Source organism: Peromyscus eremicus, chromosome 1 (assembly GCF_949786415.1).
Source record: "Peromyscus eremicus chromosome 1, PerEre_H2_v1, whole genome shotgun sequence".
NCBI lineage: Eukaryota > Metazoa > Chordata > Mammalia > Rodentia > Cricetidae > Peromyscus > Peromyscus eremicus.
Window position 1 is genome coordinate 148,251,365 of NC_081416.1, and position 26,241 is coordinate 148,277,605.

Below are 26,241 nucleotides of genomic sequence, written 5' to 3' on the forward strand. Positions count from 1 at the left end.
GAAGAGACTAGAGATTAAACTTGGACTGTGCTGCAGTGGATCTGCTATGTACTCATCTTTCCCATGTGTCCCACAGCCCAAAGGAAGAAGTATGGTACTTCACTAGTTGTTTAACAGTAATTCTCAGGTAGATGGTGCCAGGTATGTGTTAGATGGTAGATATTTACTGATTACTTAAGGAATGATTGAAATGTAAAATGGGTTTGATTCTTAAGAGTGGCACCTACTTGACCCCAGTTCAGTGTCTAGTAGACATTTGTAATGTGAGGTAGCAAATGGACCTCCTGCTCCTGTCCACCTGTGACTAAGCCTCCTGATCTCTTTTCCTACCTGTCATGGTGTGTGCTGTCAGCCATACCCTGTGTCCATGCTGATGTGCTTCTGGCTGGTCCTGCTGTCAGTTTGTCACTGGAGCCTGATCTCAACACTGATACCACATTAGCCCAGCGTCATTAGTCTTCATGTAGATTTATTTTCCTGTTGAAAATAACACTTTTTTTTTTAATTTAGCAATTCCTCTCTATAGTGTTCGGAACTTAAAGTGAGCTAAACAGTAAAAAATGGTTTAGGAACTTCAGTTTTCTCTCATAACTGGCTAAGAAAACTAAGCCCTAGTTGTGAATATAATTCACGTTGATAAAATGGGTATTGGGTTGATTAATGTTTTTGTTCTCAAATATGATAGTGTCTTTTCAAGTAATATTAGTAATTATACTTCCAGAATAATTCTGATTAGCAGATGCAAGATTTTTACATAGACGATCACTGTGAGTGCTATGCTTAGTTTTCAGTTGGGGGTGAAGAAAGGAGATGTTACTCCCCAACTTCTTAGAAATAAGGATGCCAAGATTCTGTTCTAGAAAACTTTTCTACCTATTCATCCCCCAAATGGCGTTTGCCTTTTGACAGCCCCCAGATTTCTTTCTTCAGCATAGACCATCTGGATTACTAAATTAAATCACCTGTTTGGCCCATCCAATCAGTGTCAGTAGACACTGCAGTGTAGCCCACACATCAGGAAATGTCCAGAAGGCATCTGCAGTATAGGGCACCAGAACTCCTGTTCTCTCTTTTCCCACCTTCACTCATCTCCTCATCTCAGGAGGTAGCCCTGCAGCTTTCTGCTCAGTCTATCAGACTCCATACTCACATTGATATGGTTCAACTTGGTCCTTCCTTTCATTTATATATGGAATTTGACCCCTTCTCACCATGTCACCAATGCCACTAGTCCTGCAGATGAGTTCTTGAAAATGTAAATCAGATTCACCTCAGATTCCTAGGTATCTCCCCATTCTTCTATAGTAAAAGCTAAATCCTGACAGTCCTCTGCTGTCTTAGAGTTTCTGTTGCTGTAATAAAATACCATAACAAAAAGCAACTTGGGGGTGGGGAAGTTTATTTTCCTAAATTACACTTCTCAGTCCTTCATCAAAAGAAGTCCGGTCAGAGACTGGTGGTGGGAAACTGGAGGTAGGAGCTGATGCAGAGGCTATGTAGGAGTGCCACTCTTTTCCTTGTTACCTCTCACTTGCTCAGCCTGCTTTTTTATGGACCACCTGCCCAGATCTGACACTACCCTCTCAATCATCAATCCTGAAAATGCCCCACAGGCTTGCCTACATGCCAATCTAATGAGGGCATTTTCTTAATTTAGGTTCCCTCTTCCCAAATAACCTAGCTTGTATCAAGTTAACCTAGAACTAACTAGCACACCTGCTAAAAGCTTCATGCATCCCAGCATTTTATGTACTTTAACATTTCTGTTTATCTTCCCAGCTGGAATTTCAGCTTCATGAAAGAAAGCTCTTCAGTTCCTTGTCTTCCATGTGTAGAACAGCCTTGCACACAGAATTCCCTCAGTGAATAATGTAGCTCATGTAGAAGACTGTTATGTTTGAGATTTATAGTTGTGATGTCTACATTTAACAATTACTCTATTCTGAAATTATTTTGTGATTATGATTAATTATATAGATTGTACATTTATTTTTATGTCAGTAAATTAGAATTGGAAAACATTTTGAAGACTTGATGCCATTTGAAGTTATCTACTCTCAGAATGGCTTGCAGGAGTGAAAATGGAAGAAAATAAGGCAAAGTGCGTTTTTCCTCTTTGCTATTTCAAAAGGCTGACTTGTTTCCTGGAGACTTATACTGAAGGCACTGAGATGCTGGAATGTAGAGCCCGGTACTGCTACCAATGGCCTGCTGGCTCAGGGTTTCATTCCTTTAACTTTGTCAGAGTAAGCTGAATCATTAGCATTCTGAAGAAATACTTCAATCTTTGACCCTCTGAGTACCAAGACGTCCTCCTCTCTTTCCTGCTTCTCTGAAACTCTTTCCCAGCTGTTCAGCATGGCTCTGATCAGTCTTTCTTAGTTCCTTTGGGGGAATTAGCTTTGTTCTTACCCTTGAATGTTTGTGTTGGCTAAGATTCTGCTCCTTTCTGCCTTCACAGTCTTAGAGAAGTTGCTCATTTACAGCTTTCCCATCTATGTGCAGAAATCTCAAGACTTCCAAATGGTAGATCTGTTGTACAGACTGCCTGCCTCCTGGATCTCCCCTGGGTGTCCATAGCCATTAACAATTCCACATGCTCCAAATCAAGATCATCCCTTTCAAAACTGTTTTTCTGGCATTCTTAGCGAGGAGTCATACCAGGTTGGACTCAAGGTGCAGTTGAGTTTAATCTTGATTGTGTTGATTTTTGTAGTCCCTTTAAGTTTCTTTATTTTTGGTGATGTAGAGTACTAACTAAAAGAAATAATTTTTGAAAATTTTAACTTTTATTATCACTTTCCTTTTAAAAATGCCATTTTTGAGGAAAAGAAAAAGCAAAATGTCATTAAGTAAAATTTATAAGATTGTCTCTAAGGTGTATAAATCAATCATATTTTGAATTTGACAGCAATTTGAAGAAAATCTGCTACTTCGGTTAAATTGTTGTTCTGTATTTAGGAAGTAGTTCTTGTACTGAACTAATTACCATTAGGAGGAGTAATACACAAAGTTCTAAAACTCTGTAATCTCTCAATAGCTTTTCCTGCTGCTGATACTCTCTATGATAACCTTGTGGGCTGTTGGATACATCCTGGACTTCAATTCAGATTCTTGGCTTTTAAAAGGATGTCTTCTAGTAGCATTGTTTTTTCTGACATCTTTGTTTCCAAGGTGTGTATATTAGTCTTTGCAAGGCTGGTTATTGCATTTCCAATGTAACTGCCTATTTCTGTTCTAAATCAGCTGGAATCTCAGATTGATGTTGAGCTATAACATGTGACAACATTCTCAGGATGGTAGGAAGGAAGGGGTTTGATGGCAAAGCTTTGGGCTGAAAGCAATTGGTGGAAAATAAATATTGTGGGTCATACAATATATCATTCAGTTTGACCATGATAAAGTTCTGTAACCATTTTATATCTTGAAACATTTTACGCATTTTTCACATTTTTTTTTTCTCTTTAAAAACTCCTAAATTCGCTGGGCAATGGTGGCACACGCCTTTAATCCCAGCACTGGAGGCAGAGCCAGGCGGATCTCTGTGAGTTCGAGGCCAGCCTGGTCTCCAAAGCGAGTTCCAGGAAAGGCGCAAAGCTACACAGAGAAACCTTGTCTCAAAACAACAAAAACAACAACAACAAAAAAAACTCCTAAATTCATTTTATACTAATTCTTTTTCTTCTTGATGGTTTTTACTTGAAACAACCTGAATATAATAGAAGAATTGATGAAACCATAAATACATTGTACTTCTCTTTAAAAATAACACACACAGAAATATGCATGATTATATTGATGAGTCAATCATATTGCAGGCTTAGCCTTAACAACACACATACCAGTCTGATCCCAAACAAGTTGCTCTTCCTCTCTGTGCCTCAGTTTCTTTATCTGTAAGTGGGAATAATTGTGATTATTATTGCTAATTCATGTAAATGCTTAGAACAGTGTCTAGTATACAATCTGTACTTGTAATCAATTATGCCAAATCTCATTCTCTCTCCCACTTCCCCACCTTAATGACCAGGTGTCGGTTCCTCACAGGAATGTGGGTGTCGTCCCTGAGTTCCTTGCATCCTTGATTCTCCCATTGCCCTTTATAAATACTTCCAGCTGGGCAGCAGTGGCACATACCTTTAATCCCAGCACTCCAGAGGCAGGAGCAGGCAGATCTCTGAGTTCGAGGCCAGCCTGGTCTACAGAGTGAGATCCACAACAGGCACCAAAACTACACAGAGAAACCCTGTCTCGAAAAACAACAAACAAATGAATAAGTTCTTCCAGCCAAGCCTTCTAGCTGGTCTCCTGCCTTCACCCCTCTAGTGTACCCCCACATAACAGTCAAGGCAGATCCATTTCTGCCTCGTTTTCTTGTTAAAATATTTGAAGCTTGTTGTTATGCTGCCTAGGAAAAACAAAAACAAAAAAACAGATTCGCTTCCCGCTGCCTTCATACCTTCTTGATCCCCACACTGCACTCCACCTTCTTTCGGCTTCTGGAACACAAGCTTGTTCCCCGAGCCTTGCTGGTGTCCTGGCCTCAAGTGTTTTGACACTGGATCATGTTGTAACTGAAAAAGTCACTCAGACCTGGGTTCAGACACCACTCTTTTTGAGCCCATCCTGATGCAGGTCTGCTGCGTCACCCATTTTAATCTCTTCCTAGTTCCTTCCTATAATGTGAAGCCCATAAAAGCAGAGACTTGTCTCTGCTGCTGAACATTTCATTCACTGAATGAGACAAACTGTAAAGATAATGATCCACAGGAAAGATCTGGAAGACAGTGCAGCCTGCTGGCTAAGGTTGTGAGCGTGCCTATCCCAGAGTCCTTTTGCTGCCTGCACTTTCTAGAATAAGCATACACTACTTTTTGACATAAGAAAAGCAGTATTAGAGGAATCTTTACTTAGTCACCCAAAGACCAGAATAGTTAGGCAGAAACAATTAGAATTTAAATGTAAAATAAAAGTTCAAATTTCTGAAAAATAGTAAAATACCTAAAATTGATTCAGAAAAAATAATGTAAAAATACTCATTTTTCCACTGGATATTTAAATACATTTTAAGCCAAACTAGCAGGAATCAGTCAGTATATTTTTTTTAAGAAGCAGCAAGGGCTTTCCTAGCAATTTGTACTACCCACAGCAGGAACATTTTGTTTAGTTACTTAAGTGTTTTTATTAAAATTCAAATTATTAAAAAATAATTGTATGACTAGCTTTGGTTTGATCACTGCATGAGGTCTTCATTCACCATGATTGGCATGTGAATACATTTCAGATAGGAGACAAGTGCATGTGATAGGTTGGTCCACTGCCTTACTTTTCTCATATTCCTCTAGAGTTTCAGTTTTACAGAAGTAAGCAGCTGCACGCTTCTCTTGTTATTTGGCTGGAGGTGTGGTTGCTTGATCCAGGCTTCTTTGTGATACCTGCCAGAGATAACAAGCTCTTGTGAATTTGGCAGTTCATTGCACTATTTTATTAGACCAAGTATACTCTGTGTGTGTGTGTGTGAGAGAGAGAGAGAAATCTTAGTTCAGACATGGAGGTTGCAGTAGACTCCATTGTGGCATTTTTGTTCTTCACACATAGGCTTTAATCCTAATTATGGCTGTGGTCATTGTGGCATTTTTTCCTTTTAACTAAACAACATTTCAAATGTTCCTGTCATAGGCACCAGTTGCCAGCCCTTGCTTCCACCTCACCTCTTTTTAATCCACCACTAGCCATTTCTAATAGAAATTCTGAGATTTATCTGGGTAAAGTATATTTGTTTATAAGATGACTATATTGAGTTTGATATATGAAATGTATATTTGATATGTTTTTTGTGTTTTACTTTTGAAACTGCAGTATTAACCTTTTGAACAAATTACACAAGAACATCAAGCTGCCTGCTGTAGGACTGAGATTGTTAGTGCTACTACAGTGGTGACCACTGTCACTTTAGCTGTTGTATATTTTCATATTGTGATTGCTCCTCAAGTTAGCTCCTCATGCTTAAGGTTTGGTACACCTGTTATTTCATAAACATAGAGCTTGACAAAAGCTTGCTTACACATGAAGGTGTATTTACATTTTTGTATTTTGGTATATTTCAAAATAACATGGAAAACTACAGTATGATATGTTACAATAGAAATACAGGATATTGCCAGGTGGTGGTGGCACACGCCTTTAATCCCAGCACTTGGGAGGCAGAGGCAAGCAGATCTCTGAGTTCAAGGCCAGCCTGGTCTACAGAGCGAGATCCAGGACAGACACTAAAACTACACAGAGAAACCCTGTCTAGAGAAAAAAAAAAAATACAGAATATTCACTGAAAATATATTGTTTTGAATGAAGTAATTATGAGTAGCTGAGAAGAGCTGGAATTTGTGCTTTTAGAAAGTTATTGTAATATGAAAGATTAAACACACATAAATGGGAGAAAGCTGCTGCTGCTATGACTTGTCCTTGTTATTGGGGAATTAGTATTAGTATTGACATGAAATCATACCAATACCTTACTGCACTAACACTGTATGCTTTCTTTCTTTTTTTTTTTTTTTAGGTTTTTGGTTGGCTATAAGAACCTTGTGTACTTACCAACGGTCTTTCTGCTAAGTTCCATTTTTTGGATATTTATGACTTGGTTTATTTTGTTCTTTCCTGATATCCTTTAAGCTTAAATGAAACACATATCTCGTTTTACTTTCAAAAATCAGTAATACTATTGTTAGCAGCTTAGATATTGGGGAAAAAAATCTAGGTGATGCAACTTGTATTTGCACTCACATATTAATTCTGGCTGAGCTTAATGTTGAGTATACTTGATTCTGTTAAATCTACTTGGTGCTATGCAGCCGTTAGTCTCTAGTATCCTTCCTTCCAGGAGTTACAGTATAATGCATGTTGCTTTACTTGGGCCCATAGCAATATGTTGGTGTTTTGAGATACTTCAAGGTCAGATGGTTCCTTTAACTTGATGAGCAGTTACAATTGATGAATAAGTCTTCTGGGTACCAAAATAGGCTATGTGGGAGAGATTTGGGGAAATATGGCTTTCTCAGTAATGCTAAGCAATTCAAAGCTAATGGCTCAGGCAGGGATTCTCAGCAACATTAAATGTGCTTTGAATAGATGTGAAGCAGATTTCTGAAAAGTACTCCTAATGTGTGCTTTACCACGTTTTGTCCTTGTCCTTGGTCCTTGGTCCTCTTACAATTTAAGTCATGGCCCACTTTTTTCTTACATGGCCTACTCATGTGGTTTCAAATGGAAAATACATCTTATATCATGTTCATTACATGAAGACAGGGACCCAGGTCTAAATCCAGTGCATGGTCCTCTGGTCCTCTTGAGGATGGCCAGATCCAGTCAACTAGAAGTTGAAGAGGGATTGCTCTTTGGATTATATACATTTGTAACACTGAACACATGTCCAGGCTTCCATTTCTTTCCAGACTTCCTTCTTTCCTTCCTGTAAAACCGTTTTCACACTGCTTATGTGCCAGGGAAAGAGGAGGTATGATGGGAAGAAGTGCATTTTAGCTTATTACCTTACTTTCTTGTAATATTTCTGAAAGGAGAGAAGAGGGTGCTTATTGAAGAAATGCAAAAGAGAAAGTTAAGAATCTTTCCCATAGGAATAAATGGAATAGGCATATGAGTTTTTAGAGTGCATACGTGTACAGCCATTGTGCCATGTTTTTGCTTGAATGCTGTTTTATTATTTCTAAGCATTTTTTCTTATATGGTTTGTTTTCCTTTAAACTAAGTGAAAGGCATAAATACCATAGATGCCACTAGGCTTTTAAAAAAATTACCTCTAACCTTTGTCTTGTAATTACTGATTTGATGAGGGTTTTAATTAACACTAGATTTCTTATCACCACTTAATTTAAGGTCAACATAGTTTCTACCACATCACTCACAGATGACCCAGTGCTCATATATGCTTGGACAGTGGACATTATACTGAAAAGGAATGATTCATACTTTTGTGTCAGTGAACAATTTTTGAAATTGGGGGTTTTGATAATTTTTTTTAATGTAAACAACTTCAGTTATTCCAAATTTTGCACCAATTTTGGTTTTGCAGAATCAAAAATTAACAAGACATAATCCCATCGTAGTCTATTAACCTCATCTACAGAAATTAATTCTCACTTGACTGTATCTAAGAACTGCTTGATACTTGTGAAGGTATATTGTTAGGAGAATTGATTTTCATACTAGACAGAATCTTAAGGTGTCAGGATGAACATGGTGGAATGTATCACTCACATGCTGAACATTGAGGCATCGATTTGAACATGCTACTGTGAAGACATGTATGCCAGTAGGTGGCATACCTCACCCAAGGTTAGTGTTTTCCACAATGAATGTTACATGCTGCTGGAACTGCCCTGTGGATTTGCTGCTGGTTTGCCTTGTTAAGACCTCACTCAAATAATTAGACTTGTCTTGCTCAGGCTGCCAGTTAGGATTGACCAGGGGTTTCTGTCCCACAGCCCATGATTATAATGGAAAGAGGGTCAAGAGCGTTGTAGAAAGCATATTGTCTTTCTTAGCAGGTAGCGTGGTTCTGAATTTCAGGACCCTTTTCCTATTTTGTTTGTTTCAGATGAGGCCTCATTTTGTAGTCCTAGCTGCCCTGGAACTTGCTGTGTTGATGAGACCAGCCTCAAACTCACTGAGATACATCTCCTGAGTATAGACATACACTACTGCACCCAGTGTAAAGTCTGGCTTTCCTCCCTGTCAGGGATTTGAGCCCCAGTCTTCCACAAGATAGGCAGGGATACTCACCACTATACTAACAAGGGTGACCTTTTCTTTTTGTTTATATGTACCATTGGGCAAGTTACTTGACTTCACCAAGTCTGTTTTTCTGTCTGTAGGGGACAACAGTACCAAGCTCTTGGGGTGGCTGCAAGGATTACTGTGCTATGATGTCTAAAGGGCTGCACATAGTTCCCATTACATAATTGATATTTATAAATAATACTTTGTGTCTTAGGGACAACTCAGTAACCTTTTTCTTTAGGTCTCTTTTATGTGTTCAGTAAGTAATATATTTGGCTTTTATGAGAAGGACTGGATGAAAGGAAAGAGAACCTTAATAATGATTCAAGCTACAATTAAGACTTGATAAAGAAATGATGAACCATGAATGCTTTCTTTATGATATTGGCTGTACTTAAGTTTAAGAGCTGGATACATGTAAAGCCCTCTTGATTTCAGAGTCAGCTGTCAATATGACTTAGTTTTTAGATCAAATAGCAGAGAATCGGAAGCTTGCTGAACTGATACATGCCTGTGATTCCAGTGCTTGGGCGATGAGATAGGAGAATGGAAAGCTTGAGGCTAGCCTGGGCTACACAGTGAGTACAGGTCCAGCACAAACCCCTGGGTTTGATCCTTAGCACCAGACAGAGAGGAAAAGAAGAAGAAAAGAGGGAAGAGAGACTTGGGAGCTTTGAATGATGGTTCATTGTGGCTAGTGAATGAGCTGTCAAGAAAGCTGTTCTACTCTGATGCAGTAGTACAAGGACTTGAGTGTCCAGGCAGAGGACAACAACTGTCCTCTGAAATGGCCAGTATGTACCCAAAGTGCATTGCCCTCTTGAATTCTATTCTTTTGGAGAAAATGGTAAACACAAGCAAAGGAGCATGACCAGTAAACTGGTATATAAGGAACAGTATTGCTGCTATCCTGGAGATAGCATCACTGCTTCCCAATTTCAAATGCTGGGAGATGGTCATTTGGAATATCATTGTCACTCTAGAGCCATTAACAAATAAATGTATTGAACATATGCAGGAATAAGCTTATATCAGGTAAATCTAAAGGAGATCAGTAATGTAGAATACAGAATCTAAGGGATGAAACCAGGTGGTCGTGTTCTAGGAGAGCAGGTGTTAGCCCTACATCTTCAGTAGAGTCACCAGCTTACAAGGGAAGCCAGCACATCTACAGATACCTGTATTCTAAACTCTAAATGCCATAGAGAGCATTTCTGGGTTCAGGAAAAGGTGAAGTCTTTCTACAAATCTGAAAAGACAAGCAGGAGAGAGAACCAAGTTGAGTCTTGAAGGCAATTAGAACTTGGACGTTTTAAACATGTGGCTTTGGAAGTAAGAAGCGGTGGAGAGTGTTTGTGGTCACCACAGAAGCAAGGAATCTGTTTGCCTTTCATGTGAGGGGTTACAGTGCAGTTGCCTTTATTTGGGAGGGGGAATCCAGTGATGCTTCTAGGATTTGTCTTAAAGTTAGAGTAGAAACACCAGGTTCAGCCAGCTTACTCTGCAGGATACCCTGTGACTGAACCAAATGAATTTTGAGACTATAACATGTAAGTTATCAGGACTCAGTGGAGAAAAACTGCATCTAATTTTTAACAAAAAGCTGTCTTTTGTGTATCATTTAGAAGTGTTGCTCTTCCTTCGTTCAATGTAAGCTTTGTTAATATTCTGTTTCATACAACTTATCTGGCCTCTACCTCCTTCTTAAAACTAGCCTCACTTATATATTAACTGTGATAAACCAAGTGTCTTGGTTAGGGCCTCTGTTGCTGTGAAACACCATGACCAAAAGCAGCTTGGAGAGGAAAGGGTTTATTTCAGCTTTTAGCTTGTTGTCCATCCTGTAGGGAAGTCAGGGCAGGATCCTGGGGTCAGGAACTGCTCCAGAGGCCATGGAGGGGATCTGTTTATTGTCTTGTTCAACCTGCTTTCTAATAGCACCAGCACCATCTGCCTCTTGGTAACACCATAGAGGGCAGGGCCCTCCCACATCAATCATCAATCACAATTGAGGTTCTCTCTTTCCAAATGACTCTAAATTGTCTCAAGTTGGCATAAAACTAGTTAGCACAGTCAGCCAGCAGGATTCATTCCGCCTGTCTGAACTAGGTGTGTTTGTGCTAGTCTTTGGATTAGGTCAGTGTTTCTCAAACTTCACTGTGGGATGAAACCTGTGGTGAACTCCTTAAATCCAGTCTAGTGCTGTCTGTGTGGCCTGATCGGAAGTTGACCTTAGCTGCCTGTCGGCCTGCCTTCTGTCCCTCCCTTCCTGTCCATCCTTTTTCTCTTCCCTCTTTTGCTCCCTCCCTCCCCACTTTCTTTCAATTTAGTTTCATTTTGGTTTGATCTTTGAGATAGTGTCTTACTAAGTAGCTCAAGCTAACCTAGAACTCCCTTTGTAGCCTAGATTGGCTTCAACTTAAAAAATCCTGCCTCAGACCTCCGTGTGTTGGCATTTAGCTCAAAGTTCAATTTTTCCAACAAGCCAGTGTTGCTGGTCAGTGGACCATACTTGAATAATAAGAGTTGAGCATCTGTTTTATGGCCTCCTTTTCTGTTCTGAAGTTAACATAAGGTAGCTTGGTAACACCTTGTAAGGCAATAGTTACTATGTCAAGTCAAAAATATTTACATTCGACACAGTCAGGCTTACTGCTGTCTCATTGACTTATTACTGCATACTGTTTCTTCTCTGTAGCAAAATGGTACTTTGTATTTTTAAGAAGTACCACTTTAAAACATTTTAAAGTGGACAGTTTTTAGTCTTGTCATCTTTTTCAGCATAAACTTACCCATATTTTCAATAGTGTGTAATTTGAACTCATTTTGCAAGAAGGGCAATTTTTAATTCAGAACAGTTAAAAGGACAGGTTACTAAACTCTCCAGTAGGAAACTCATACAGGCAAGTATGTACTTTACAGGAAAGTACATTGAAATTGCTGACCCAAGTCTTGTGTTTCTTTGAGTGGCCTTGTGAAAGTGATCAGAAAATATTTTTCTGATGATCTGAAGAAATCCACAGTTACACCTTGAGAAGTTTAATTTAGGAGGCTCTGATGCTTTCCAGTCTCCAGAATGATTGCAGCTTTTAGTATTCACAGTGGGCCTCAATAATGAAGACTCAGTGGTTCTGACTAATTAGGAGCGGACTTCCATAGGATCAGAACATGGAACAGGGTTTACTTCGGGTGGGTGGTATGTATAGTTGAAGCAGATTGCAGGAAGGAGAGGTTCAGAGGGACAATGATAACATTTGATACATCCCACATTGATGCTTTTCTCAGTAGCGGTCTAATATGTTCCTTAACATAACTTTAACATGTAGCAGATAGCCCTTTCTGTTTTGCTTTCATTTTCAGCGTCATAGCCTTTCTCTATTTTTTCTACAAGACTTGGGCAACTGACCCAGGCTTCACTAAGGCTTCTGAGGAAGAAAGGAAAGTGGTGAGTCTTTTTTTGTTCTGTCTTTTTCTGAGAGTCACAGCCATGTTGGCCTTTGATACGGCTGCATCTATAGTGCCTGGCCCTTAATAGATACAGTGTAAATGTGAGCTGATTAGATCATCAAAATGGGATTCCTACACGGTTACACTTAAATTTTTAGAAACATCCACTTTCTCAAAAAGTGATACACTACCAGACTTTTTGAGAATTGAATTTTGTTCTTAGATCTCCCACTTCATTACAATTTTAGATTAGTGTCTTTTGTCTAGAGTGCCTACCTCCGTGAAGTTGGGGTTTAGTGAGTTCCTCCTCCCTAATAGCTGAGGAGATATCCCCTTTCCTTCCTCAAGTGTCAAGTTGCCAGAGACATGGCCTCTTTGCAGTTGCTTCTGGAGTTTAGAAGTAAGGGAGACCATTGTCTTCTGCTACTTAAGGCTTGTCCTAAAAGACCCAGGCCTTGTGCTTGTAGCCATAAGTTGGGTGCTTATCCATGAATTTTGGTTTTTTTGGTGAGTGGTGGATGTGTGGGTGTGTGTTTCTTTGTCCTAGCAGGCTGTAACTGGGAGGTGCAGGCCATTTGAGAGAAGGTGGTAGGGGTGTGGGAGTATAATTTTTATACAGACAGATTGCTTGGCTGCTGCCTGAAAGAACACCTTGAAAAGTCATATTATTTCAAGAACAGAACGGTTGGGTGGGAAGTATTCCAAATTGCTGTTCTGGCTACTTCTGAAGCTGGAAGTGGAGTGAAAGCTGTGAGGATGGTACATAACCATGCATAACACTGTGCAGTCAAATGCACCCTGAGGTCAGATTTCTGTCTTTCAGAATATTGTCACCCTTGCAGAGACTGGCTGTCTGGACTTCAGGACATTTTGCACATCATGTCTTGTGAGTCTCTTCTGTTAATACTTTGTTTTCTATACTTCTTAGTAGCATTGCTTATGTAAGCGCTTGTCAGATCTTCATGGCATGTGTATGTACTTTTTGCTCTGGTTCTAATTTTGTATTACTGTCAGACCAGTTTTCCACTGTGAGCATATGAAAGAATATTTATAATCTCATGAAGCTTCCTGTGGTTAATCTCTTGGTAAATTATCCATAATGCTTTTATTTGCTTTTCCTGTCATGAAGTATATGTTAGAATTCACTGTAAGTCAGAGGCCCCTTATCGTCTCAAAACTACAAACAGGAACCTCCTGTTTTGCAGTTGAGTTGAGGCTTAGAAGAAGAAAGTAAATGATTAGAAGAGCCTGAAGTGGAACCACGATCTCCATTTTCTTACTCCAGTGCTGAATGTGTCACTGCCTGAGTTTTCCTTACCCAGTGTAAACAGGGTCTGAATTCAGGTCTCTCCTAGTGAAGGCTTCTTTCCTTCATGTGCAGACCTAAATATTAGTCCAGCCTTTCAGAGCTTCTGTGTGAGTGAGTCACCTCGTTAGGATTATTGGACCAGTCTTCTATGACATAAGATTCAAGTTTTGCTTATGATCTGTTACCAAAGACCGTTTTTGCTTAGGCCTGTCTTAATTGCCCTCAGATACGGAAGCCTTTAAGGTCACTGCATTGCCATGTATGCAACTCTTGTGTGGCTCGATTTGATCAGCACTGCTTCTGGACTGGACGCTGCGTAGGTGAGAGACTTAATTTTTTAATTACCTCTGTGGTGAAGTTAAGTATGTTCAGTTCTGACTCAGAAAGAAATGGAAAGCCATTCAAGGTCTTCATTTTGTGGCTCCTCTTCAAGAATCTTTACAGTTAAGACTTGGGGAAATGATGAACCGATTGTTAATGACAGCTATTGTAATTTGTGTAGTATCTTAGAGTTTATGAAATATTTTCTTATATGGTGTCTGATTTGATCATCAGAGCACAACTATGAGGTTGTTACTATTTACATTTCAGAGCAAAGGGTGTAAATAATTGAGATCATTTTGTAGTATTCGTTTCCATTCCAAATGTCACACTCATTTCTTATGTTGTGACTTACTTTCCTTTTTTTTTTTTTTTTTGTTTTGGTTTTTCGAGACAGGGTTTCTCTGTGTAGCGCCTTTCCTGGAACTTGCTTTGGAGACCAGGCTGGCCTCGAACTCACTGAGATCCGCCTGCCTCTGCCTCCCGAGTGCTGGGATTAAAGGCTTGCACCACCACCACCACCCGTCCGTGACTTACTTTTCTTACTTACCTTCTCCACGTGCCTTCTTTCGTGCTCAGGTAGGAGACAGAACCAGAGTTAACAGAAGCAGCTATGAGGGATTTCAGTAGTGATTTGCTTCTATCTCCCTCAGGGACTTGAGGCTCCAGGTCAGACAGATTACTGTGATACATTCTGATGTTCTCTTCTCCTCCTGTGAAAGGTGGTGGAATGATTCCTGGGGTGCCAATCTTCCCAAGCCCCATTTTGTCATAAAGATTAGGTGGTTGGCATTATGCCAGCCTGACTGAATAGCAGCAAGGAAACAGTCTAATGGGTCCATTTACTATCTGTGTTTATCAGATTGCATTTGACAGTGTTTCCACATGCATAGACCTGTTTGGTTTCACTGGCCTATGAAGTGAGAGAGGTCTTATCTCCTCTTGCTATTATAAGTGAGACTGAAGGATCAGAGAAAATCCAATGACTTTGGCTACAGTAACACAGCTAGTAATTAGAAACAAAGATCACTTGTTGGAGTTGGTGTTGATGCTACTTAATATTGTTACTTCAGAGGAGAATGAGACTGATACAGTGGTAACTGAGGAGCATTTATGTTGTTAGCACCAAAGTGCTCCCACCTCTACCATCAAGCAGCTAACACATTGTAGGAGGGATTTGGTTGCTGGTACCTCTCACCCCTTCTATTTGTTGGCCATTGGTTTCCCCACGTCTCTGTGTCTAGTGTCCAGCAAGGTAGATTATGTGCTTGCTGCTCTTCAGATTTGCTGTTTCTGTTCCCTTTCAAGTTAGTCTTGGATGTCGGTAGGTTGTACTTAAACACATTCCATGGAATGGGACCAGATGTGATTTCACCTGCTACTTCCAACTAGCATTGTAGGGCAGTCCAAAGCTGGGTTTGCCTAGTTAACTTTGCTCTATGCAAATTGTCTTCTTTTAGGCTAGTTGGGAATATTATTTAACATGGATATCTGATGGTCTTATCAGAACTGTCTGGTTTAGTAGTATTCAAAAGCAAAGTAAGCCTTGTTTCTGTTTTACTTTGAAGGTTTTTCACAGAAAAGTAGACTTGTCTGGGGAATCATTAGGAAAAGAAAACATTAATTATGTTTTCTTTTTTTCTGGTGCAGGCTTTGGCAACCATCATCATTACATCTTCTTCTTGCTTTCCCTTTCCATGGTATGTGACTGGATCATTTATGGATCTTTTGTCTGTAAGTATAAATGTTTCTTACAAACTCATGCACCCTTACCCAGTTCTTTTCCTTGTGAGCCCTTGTCTGCCACACTCTGGCCAGTGTGTAAACCATACCCCTAGTGAAAGAATGAAGTGGGGCCTTTAAAACTCTTCACACTGGAAAGCTGCTAGAAGTGTAAGAAGAGGGGCTTGGAGAGATGGCCCAACAGTTTAGAGCATTGGCTGCTCTTCTAAAGGTCCTGAGTTCAATTCCCAGCAACCACATGGTGGCTCACAACCATCTGTAATGGGATCTGATGCCCTCTTCTGATGTGCATAAAGACAGGTCACTCATATACATAAAATAAATAAATATTTTTTAAAAAGAAAAAAAAAAAAGAAGTGTAAAAAGAGGTGACTCTGCAGTACTTGAAAAGAGTACCTGGATGAATTTGAGTGGTCAGAATAGATTATTCATTGTGTCGAGTGTAGACTTGGCCGCCTATGAAGAGAAACCAGCTGCCTGAGTGCAAAGCAGGAGGTAGTGAGTAAATGAGACGGGAAAAGAAGAGGCTGGTGGTGGAGAGGTTGAAGGACAGTGGTCACAGCAAATTAAAGAGAAGGCTCTCAGAGTGCAGGCCGTTGGAGAACAATCACACTGAGATTGAGAACGGAGGGGGAAACTGCCACAGAAGAGAAATTGGGAAGAGAATATTGGCTCACTTGTTCTGAAGTCCTGGAAGAGAAATAACCTTGAGTAGCGTTTTTAAAGGTGTGTCATGCAGTGCTGTTTTAAGGTGACTGATGAAGGACAGGGTTTAAACTGAAGTGTAAAGGATGTTGGTGAGCTCATAAGAATTGTGTGACTACGCTCTTCACACCTTGAAATAGGTCACCTAGGGGAAGAACCTGTAGTGCTAGTATTTATTTATTGTCATATTTATTTGAACTTTGGGCTTTAACTATTTGTTGTTTATGTATTTTGAAGACTGGAAAAATTTAGATATGATCTTGACTCCTAATATTTTCATATCTGCTCTCCCCCTCTGTTTTGTGCCACTGATATTCTAGCTTATTGCTGTGAGCTGAAGTCTTCAAAAACAATGTTTTCTTTTGGCCTCCGCAACTCCAAACCCTAGCACACTTGTCCTCTCATGCTGTCTCCTCTTTCCATCATCCTCACTTGTATCCTTTTTTTTTTTAATTTAAGGCATTTGTGGGGGGGTTGTTTTTGTCGTCTCACATTTATTTGTTTGTGTGGGGAGGTAACTTGCAGGAATCAGTTCTCTCCTTCCCCCAAGTGTGTTTCAGGATCAAACTCGGGTCAGTCAACTTGGCAGCAACAGCCTTAAGCAACTAAGCCAGTCACTAGCATAAGACAGCTCTTCGTGTGCTTATTCAATCTTAGACTTTCCTCCTGCAAACAGCCAGGCTTAGATTATATTGTGTTGTTTGACTTTTCTTGTTTGGAGGTTGTTTGTGTCTGTATGGCCTGGGTTGCCTTGGGCCCAGACACAGGCATAGTACAGGCTTCAGCCACTGTCAGGCCTTCCCCTCCTGACACGTTGGCTGTCTGTTCCCTAGAGAATGCTTTATAGAATATAACCATAGCCAGCTCAAACAGGCTCAGTTCTTCTCCAAATCCACAGCAGCCCTGAGCATATTTTTTTTTTTTTTTTGGTTTTTCGAGACAGGGGTTTCTCTGTGTAGCTTTGTGCCTTTCCTGGAACTCACTTGGTAGCCCAGGCTGGCCTGGAACTCACAAAGATCCGCCTGGCTCTGCCTCCCAAGTGCTGGGATTAAAGGCGTGAGCCACCACCGCCCGGCCTAGCCCTGAGCATTTTAAACCATCATAGATGTGTCTTGTAACAAGAAGCAGGCAAGATTTTAACCAAGCTTCTCTGACAGCTACCCTCTAAAGCTTGACAATGAAACCTGTTCTTGGAAGCCTTATAAGTTGGCCCATGGACCAGCTTGTCTCTTGGACTTGATCCTAGCAGAAAGGAGCCAGACTTCGTACCAACCTTGTTTCTCCTCACTAAAAATAGTCACATTATTTGGTGTTGAAGTCCAGCACAACACCATGTTGATAAGGACAGCAGCAGTTTTCCATCACATTTAGTCTTCCAAGTTGGTTTTATGACACATATTTATTCTTTCCCTTCATTGTTTTCTTTTTCTGACTTTGACCAGTTTTCATATGATATTTCATTTGTGAAGAGTTACATTGACTTAAATTCTGTAGACCAGCTGAGCATACTTTGTCACTGATGAAGGTATTTGTGTCATTTGTCATTTTTTTCCAGACAGTAGACACAAGCTTGTGCTCCATTTCTCTTAACAAGGCCTCCTTGCCACCTCACCTCCTTTGTTTACCACTCATATTGTTATTACTAGAGTTGTGCTACATACCCTTTTCATATGACCCACTACCAGCTGCTTCTTTCTCAGCATAACCTCCATCCACTTCATCTTGTGTGAGGTCTATTTGAGAGTAGAAAGAAGTGATTCAGAAAGTCAGCATCCTGCAGGTTATATGGAGAAAGTATTACATCATTTCAGGAAGGGCTATGTAAATATCAGAGCTATCTAAAGATGAGAATGATTGGCCTGGAACAATAAGAATTCCCTGTCATGAAAGGGGCTAGATTTAGATGGAGGGAAGGTGGGGAGGAATTGGGAGGAGTAAAGGGGTGGGACCATAATCAAGATATGTGAGGAAAAGAAAATCTGTTTTCAATAAAGAAAGGGGGGTGGGGGAGTTCCTTGTCATTAAGCATAGCCTACCTAGGAAGGCTATATTAGCATGGAATAAATTGTTACCTTGCATAAGGTAGTGTAGATGACCATTGCAGCCATATCTTTAATACTAAATCTGAAGTCAGTGTGAGTGCTTCACTGTAGGTCATGCTGTTATTAAAAGAAAGAAAAAAAAATCCCAGGAGGAAGCAGTAGAAATCCATAAGCTAAAAGAAGCTAGATATTCTCCCCATCCAACAGCTGTTTCTTCCACCTGCTGTGGAAATTACTTTCTTTCTTTTTCTTTTTTCCATCAAGTGCTTAGGATGCCTCTTCTTTTGCTATCCTAATGAGAAGCTCTAAAATGTATCATTTGCTTTAATGTGTTGCCTTGATTGTTACTCGGCTCTTAAGGTGCTTTAGGCATATATTCATGAAAGATGGTTAGGAATCGAAAGGGGGAAAAATAGATGTTCATGACTAAAAGGGACAGTCTTGAAGTCATTTTCTTCCTGTCTCAAGAGATGCTCATGCTGCTTTGGGAGAATATCTGAAACTGCTTACAAATTGTCAGAGGGCATTGTGGAACATCGAAGTGCAAATCTACAGAATTCTCACTTCAGAAGTAGTCTACCCTTTATGTACTGTTGCGGTGCCTGTGAGCCTCATGACCTTGAAAACGTTCCCTTGTTTCTGCTGCCTCCTACCTGTTTTCCCCTTGCTGCTGCTCTCAGTTCATGGGTTAAGGGTTAGAGTCGTGGCCACAGTGAAAGCCTCTTTTAATTGTCATGTAGATACCCTGGAGGAGAAAGTGGGCAGTAACTGTTTGAATCTTGCTCTGTATTCTTGTGTTGGACTGGTATGTCTGTGAGGCCATTTACCCTGGCCTTTCTTGGTAGAATTATGAGTCAGGCCAATGGCAGAAGTACACCAGACCTGGCTCCCTATCACAGATTGTGTCCTCAAGGTATCTGGATGCTCATATTATGTATTATGCCCACAGCAGTTCTGGTCATCTGAACCTTTAGTAAGTATTTGTATTTAATCCTGTACCCAATCCATAACTTCCCTTAAAGTGAAGAAGGTAGCTTTCTTAAATGATTACGTTTTATTAGATGTCATTATCTTCAATTGTCAGACCCTTAAAAAATTCTGGCCAGTGTATTTTATGCTGAGTATGCTGTTTATAGTGAAGATTTTTCCAGGCACTTTTTATTTTAATCCTGTCACTGTTAACTGCTGGTGTGGTGCCGTCAAAGCCTTACTACCACTGAGGTCCCCATTCTCACCCCCAGTATGTGAGCTGCATTTAGAAAATAAACTCCTAAAGTTGAATTTCTGCTTTTGTTTTTGTTTGTTTTGCTTTGCTTTTGAGCTTGGAGCTGGGACCAAGGACCATACACACACTAAGGATATTCTCCACTCTGAGCTACTCTTCCCATCCCTAAAGTTAAATTCTGATCTGTGTTATTGTCTGTCATTTCTCCCTAAGTAGAACTATATAATTTTATCTTTTTGGAAGATAGCTAACTTTTTGTCATTGATAATAATGCTTTTTCCCCTCCTTTGGATTTACAGACTGGTCAAATCATTGTGCCACAACGTTCAAGGAAGATGGACTATGGACCTACCTCAGTCAGATAGTGGCCTGTTCTCCCTGGGTTTTGTATATCTTCTTGCTAGCAGCTTTCCATTTCTCATGGTCGACATTTTTATTAATAAATCAACTCTTTCAGGTATTCTTACTATGGCTCTGAATGAAATTTTCAGGGACTCATAGCTGGGTAGAAAGACTTGACTTTAAAATCAGAAGACTAGCTCCAGGGCACCTTCTGTAAGTCTAGCATGTCATCTCTCACTCTTCAGTTTTAGGTTTCCTTGTCTGTAAATGAGGACAATAAAGTCCATCTGTTCTCACAGGCAGCTTAAAGGTTGCTTGCTGAGGCTGTACCTACTCAGGAATGGTCTAAACTGGCCTTTTAATTTTATGGTACAGAGAGGTAAATTGAGTTGCCCAAAGTCACTCAGTGAGTGGCAGAATCAGAAATGGAAACTTAGTTCTTCTAACAGTCCCATGCAGGGTTCTTTTCTTCTTACATTTAAGCCATATAGTGTGTGAAAACATGATATAAACTGTAAAGTTTTGCACAAATGCAAAGCAGTTAATTCCTTCAGTTCTTCCAATTCTGTTGTCTTATACAATTCTTAGGTAGATGCAAGAGGGGGGAAGATGAAAGACAGGCCACTAACCAGTGAACAGGGTAACCACTTGTTTAGAAAGTTCACATGCCAGGGCAGTAGCAGCTTCAGCTTTCTGCAGAGCTTCCTGCCCTGTGCTATGCCCCATTGCTGTGGCCTGTCTGCATGGAGTGGGCAACAGTAATCAGTATAAGGCAGTTACTATAAGACTAGGGTTTCGAATATTATTCCGAAAAAGCAGAGCAGATTCTACTTTTATGAGGAAAATAATGATAGAAGTAAGAGGACAAGTGAAAGGAGTCAGGAAATGCTAAGGAAAGGGGTTAACACTGATGAAACTGAACATTCGTCTCTATCCTCCTGATGTCAGCAGCTCAGAGAGTAAGAATCAGTTATTACCAGTGAGTACTCGCGTATTAGTACTCAGTTTATACGTACGTTTTCCAAAGCATTTATACATCTAATTCATCATGAACACTTGAGGTAGGGAGAATACCAGAGTAGTAGCTCTATTTTATGGATAGGGAAGCAAAGTCTACAAAGGTAGAAGCCTCACCTCTGACCAGAGGCCTAGTGATAAGGTGATATATGAGGTTCAGACACCTTTAATAGCTAAGGTGGGCATGGAGTCCTAACAACTCTAATGCAAGCTCCCAAGAGGTTAAAACATGAGAATTAGAAGTTAAAGGCCAGCTTGGGCTACAAAAGAAGACCTTTCTCCAAAACAAACACATGGTAGCACTAATTTTAAAGAAAGACTGATGTATTTGTCTGTACTAAGGAAGAAAATAGACTAAAGGTTTCAGATAATTTTCACAAGCAAGAATCTCACGACTGTTTATTTAAGGAACAAAACAACCCAGTTCTCTGAAAACTTTGATTTCCTAAATACTCTGATGTAAGATGGCTTTAGCTGCATTAAATCAAACTGAGCATGCAGGCTAATGGTTGGGAGCAGAAGCTGTGTCTTACACTGACCTGCCAGTCTCAAGTCTGCCTCTCTCTCAGCTCTGTGGCTTTGGACCACTTATTTCACCTCTCTCAACCTTAGCATATGTCTTAGATATGTTGTCTCAGATCCTCAACATAGAATAATGAGGATGCTGTGATCACTCCATTATACAGATTGGAAATTGACACAAGGTGTTCTTAGGTTTAAATGAGCTAGCCATGTGAACTGTTGTGATTTAAGAGTTTCTTAATCATCTTAGTCCTTACTCTTCAAGTTTATGTATTGGCTATTCTTCCCTTTAGTGTATTAACTTTTTTCTTTGACACTTTATTAAAGAATAGTTCAGAAGAACTCAGAAACTGATAACTGTACTGATACTACCTTTACCCTATTTCAGTTGTTCAACAGATGTGTGTTCCTATGTTGAAATCTAAGTGTGGCCCCAAGTGAAAAGTGATTTCATTGTTCTGAGTCAGTGTACAGTGGTTTCTTGAGTATTAATAAAATTCAGACAGTAAGTCTAGCCATTATATTTTACAAGAGGAAATATAGTTTAACCTTGTGAATCTTTGTCCTTAATGTGATCTTTAGCTAGAAGTCTGGGGGATATAGTCTTTGATGAGTACTAAATGTTTACCACCATCCTAGAATGCACTTTTAAGATGTAACTCTTGATGAACCTCCATCTTTTTCAGATTGCATTTCTGGGCCTAACCTCCCATGAGAGAATCAGCCTGTTAAAGCAGAGCAGGCACATGAAACAGACATTATCTCTCAGGAAGACACCATATAAGTAAGTGAATTCTGGTCTGGTCACCAAGTCCTTGGAAGATTCCCAGATTCCCAGCCACTGATTTCTTGACCTAATTCCATTCTCTGACTTACTATCTGGTGGAACTGAGCCTGTCTTTCTTGGAAGTCTCAGTGTTAGGTTTTAAGTGATAAGGTTGTATGCCCAGTGGGGTCAGAAATTTAGTCTACTAGACTCAGCACAAATATAAGTTACTTTGAAGTTTTGCCAAGATGGGGACCCTCCAGTTGAACCAAGTGATCACAAGGTTGTGTGTTGCTGGCAAGGAGTCAGCATGAGATAATTAAGCATGTGGCTGACCAGCCAGCCACAAGGTTCTGTAGAAAGCAATGGGTAGTGTGCTTTGCCAGAACTTTAACATGGCTTTCAAGCCCCAATTATTCTTTTAATTCTCTGTGTAACATGCCCACTTGTGTCAGAGAGAAGCTAGATTGTTAGAACATTGGCTCTGTCAAACCTGTCCTCAATTTTAAAGTTAAGAATGCTTTGTAGGAACTCTGAGCTTGTGGTGTGAAAGACCAGACTTTGAAGCTTATCTCCCTGCCGCCAGGGTCTTGGAGGCTGAGGCCGTGGCAGAGGTGACCCAGAGCCCTCAAGGGATTTGAGCACTCAGTGCATATCTCAGTGGCTGTCTGTTTCAAAGCCTGCTCATGGTGTTAGGCTGTTAGACAAGGGAATCAGGGACTGGTTTGATGTTACAGTGTGGATTTATGGAGGGAAGAAGAGATGGCTCCAGTGAGGTGTGGAGAGTAGTGTAAAGCTGGTGATGATCACTTGAGACTGGCAGTCGTAAGTCTGTATCTTGGTGGTTTAGCTAGAGGAATGAATATTTACTCCGTTGATGTCTACAAGCAGGCCAGAGGTGATGGTGCATGCCTTAATCCCAATACTCAGGAGGCAGAGGCAGATGAATCTCTGAGTTCAAGTATGGTCTACCTAGTTCTAGGCCAGGTAGGGTCTTGGTATGTAAGACCTTGCCTTAAAAAAAGGAGGGGAGGAGAGCTCTTAAAGTACAGGATTCTTGTGACAGAGGTAGAAGAGATGTCAGGCAGGGTCTCTTAGAGAAGGGAAGAATAGCAATCTGAGGCTTAGAGAAGTTTCCAGAAAGAGCTGATGCTCATTTGATAAAAACATAAGACCAAGGAACTAAAGACCTTAGAGCCACTTTGAGGCTAGCTTCCAAATTCTTACCCAAATCAATATCTTACTTCTTTGCCCACTTGTTAGTTTTATTCAGTAACATATCTTGAGCTAGACCCTGTAATTCCCAGCATGTCTCCCCACTGTCAGTCATTCAGTTCTGTAGTCACACTTTCTTTGGACTGCCAGTTCCCAAATAATGACTTGGAGACTTAATTAATTATGAATGCTTGGCCTTAGCTTAGGCTTGTTCACGTAGCCTGAAATTTCTCCAGTCCTGCCTTGCCCAGCAGTCTAAACGAATCTCCCACCTGCAGTCCCACAACCACTTATAAAATAATCGCTCAGAGGTTTATATTAATTACAAACTATATGGGCTATGGCTTCAGCTTCTTGCTAGCTAGCTCTTTCATCTTAAATTAACTCATTCCTATTAATCTATATGTTGCCACGTGGCCATGGTGTTATTGGTCTGCTGGCATCTTGTTGCTCCTTGGGCAGCGGCTGGCATCTCTCCCCACTTTATCCTTCTTCTTTCTATATCTCTGCTTGGATTTCCTGCCTGGCTGTAAGCTTTCTTGCCATAGGCCCAAACAGCTTTATTTATTATCCAATGGGAGCCACATAAATTTGTAGCATACAAAAAGACATCCCATAACACTTCCCCTTTTCTGTCTAGTCAAAAAGGAAGGTTTTCACTTTAACATAGTAAAATTATATATAACAAAACAGTTATCAAGTAAGAATTACAGTTACAATATCTAGTCTATTTGTATTTGATAAAATTAAAGAAAATACTCTATCATCTATCCTATTTTTGTGAGTCTCAAGTTTTATCTCTAATTTATCTTTTACCATAACTAAGGAAAATTATAATTATAACTATCTAGTCTTCAGCTCCATCAAAGACCTGAGTAAACAGGAAGTGCATTGCAAGCAACTACCATAATTCTAGAAATGACAGAGACATCTGGCTGCCTGGACAGTCATCCAAAGTTCCTCTGCAACATTGGGGCATCATCTTCAGCCTACAGACCTAAAGTCTCTGGCATAGCTTTCAGTGAAGCAGGAAATTTTAAGGACTGTTCCACCCATTCTGGCAGAGTTCCTCAGTCGCTTCTCCCTGTGTTCTATAGAATGTCTGGCAGTTTCTTCTGTGAAGCAGGAACCTGAAGGACCATCTCACCTTACAAAGTTCAGTGGTCATCTTCCTGTGGGTCCTGCGTGTCCAGTTTATATAACATACTGTCAAGCAGTCCAGGCAAGAGCAGTTTCTTGCCCAAATGGCTAACTTTTGCCATAAAGAAAGCAAACTCCCTATGGAGTATCTTCAATGCCCATCTTCCTCTTTGAAGTAACTGGTGCTGCCAGGAGCATATGTGTCTTACTGTCCAGAAAAATCTAAGTTTTTAAAACATTTTAAATGCCATCTTTTATAGGTCTTTGAAGTGTTTGAAGATTATCTATCTAATTGAAATACATTTGTATACCTAAAAAACTTAATAAGACTATAAGTTTGATTATCATAGATGACTATTAATCTGTATTTCTTAATGATACATTACAATTTTAAATGAGTTGCATAAACATAATACCTTAAACAAGAGTAGAAATATACATGCAGTTTAACAAAATTAACTTTAAATTTGTATCAGTAAACCAAAATCCATAGTAATGTAAGATATGTAAGATTAATAGTTGTTTTTTGGATTAAAGTAGATTCAATAATCTACCTTTTTGTCCTATCATATTTATATCATTCATTTTTATATTATATCTCACTTGCTTTAGAAAGAGATTGACTATGACCAATAACAATTTGTAACCAAACCCCTAAACAAGGACAAACAAGCACCCATAATCTATTTTTTGGGAATGTGAGCATAGTATTTTAGGCTACTTCCTACTGATTGGGGATGCTGTTAATCTGTCCTGACTGGTGTATTCTGTGAGGCTGGATCATCTCAACCAATTGCCTTGATGCTGTTTTGGATGTTGGGTCATCTAGAGACCTCTCAGGGGGTCTTCTTGATGAAACATATTAACCTAGAAGGAATCCATGGCTTCTCATCTTCTGTGGAAACAAAAGTAGAACCTCTTTTCAAAGCAACATATCCTTAGACCCAAATTTTGAAGTCAAGATACCTTTAAAAAATATATATATATATTGGTTTAGTTCAGCAGCCTTTACAATCAAATATCTCTGTCTAGTTAAAAATCCCAAGGACGCCGGCCGGTGGTGGTGCACGCCTTTAATCCCAGCACTCGGGAGGCAGAGCCAGGTGGATCTCTGTGAGTTCGAGGCCAGCCTGGGCTACCAAGTGAGTTCCAGGAAATGCGCAAAACTACACAGAGAAACCCTGTCTCGAAAAACCAACAAAACAAAACAAAACAAAACAAAAAAAACAAAAAAAATCCCAAGGATAACATAATTCAGACTCTCTCTGTAATTTCCATCTTAAAGTGGCTTATTTTTTTTTTTTTTTTTTTTTTTTTTTTTTTTTTTTTTTTTTTGGTTTTTCGAGACAGGGTTTCTCTGTGTAGCTTTGCGCCTTTCCTGGATCTCACTCTGTAGCCCATTATATATTACTTTTTAAGACTTTATTTTTATAACTATATCCTTTCTCTTCTCTCTCTCAAGCCTATGCCTTTTACACATGATATAAACCGTTTAGAGTTTTATTCCATCTAAATCTATCTTATTGTGTATTTGTAATCGTTTTTTGACCATTGATTTAAACTGCAGTGTGACTAGGACCGAAGTGGCAGCCGTGATTGCTGGTTCTTCCCTGCTTGAGTTTTCAACATGGCGGAGGTACATTTACCTCCA

At 39.9% G+C, this 26,241-nt stretch overlaps 1 protein-coding gene and 1 long non-coding RNA gene across 3 annotated transcripts in view; one reads left to right on the forward strand and one right to left on the reverse strand.

Annotated features, from left to right (window-relative positions):
• Zdhhc13 (zinc finger DHHC-type palmitoyltransferase 13) overlaps window positions 1–26,241 on the forward strand; it is a 46,702-nt gene that overhangs the window by 17,872 nt on the left and 2,589 nt on the right. The window contains exons 9-16 of one of the 2 annotated variants that reach the window (XM_059274240.1): window positions 3,041–3,174; window positions 6,560–6,660; window positions 12,117–12,241; window positions 13,067–13,129; window positions 13,779–13,872; window positions 15,524–15,607; window positions 19,888–20,045; window positions 22,156–22,253. In XM_059274240.1, coding sequence (XP_059130223.1) covers window positions 3,041–3,174; window positions 6,560–6,660; window positions 12,117–12,241; window positions 13,067–13,129; window positions 13,779–13,872; window positions 15,524–15,607; window positions 19,888–20,045; window positions 22,156–22,253 — 857 coding nt within the window. The remainder of the gene's footprint in view (window positions 1–3,040; window positions 3,175–6,559; window positions 6,661–12,116; window positions 12,242–13,066; window positions 13,130–13,778; window positions 13,873–15,523; window positions 15,608–19,887; window positions 20,046–22,155; window positions 22,254–26,241) is intronic. The other variant, XM_059274251.1, reaches the window with a different exon arrangement.
• On the reverse strand, window positions 258–24,496 carry LOC131919777 (uncharacterized). Its single transcript, XR_009381424.1, has 4 exons — window positions 24,322–24,496; window positions 17,983–18,054; window positions 3,843–3,894; window positions 258–477 (listed from the first exon to the last, which is right to left on the reverse strand). It is a non-coding gene; the product is annotated as an uncharacterized LOC131919777 (long non-coding RNA).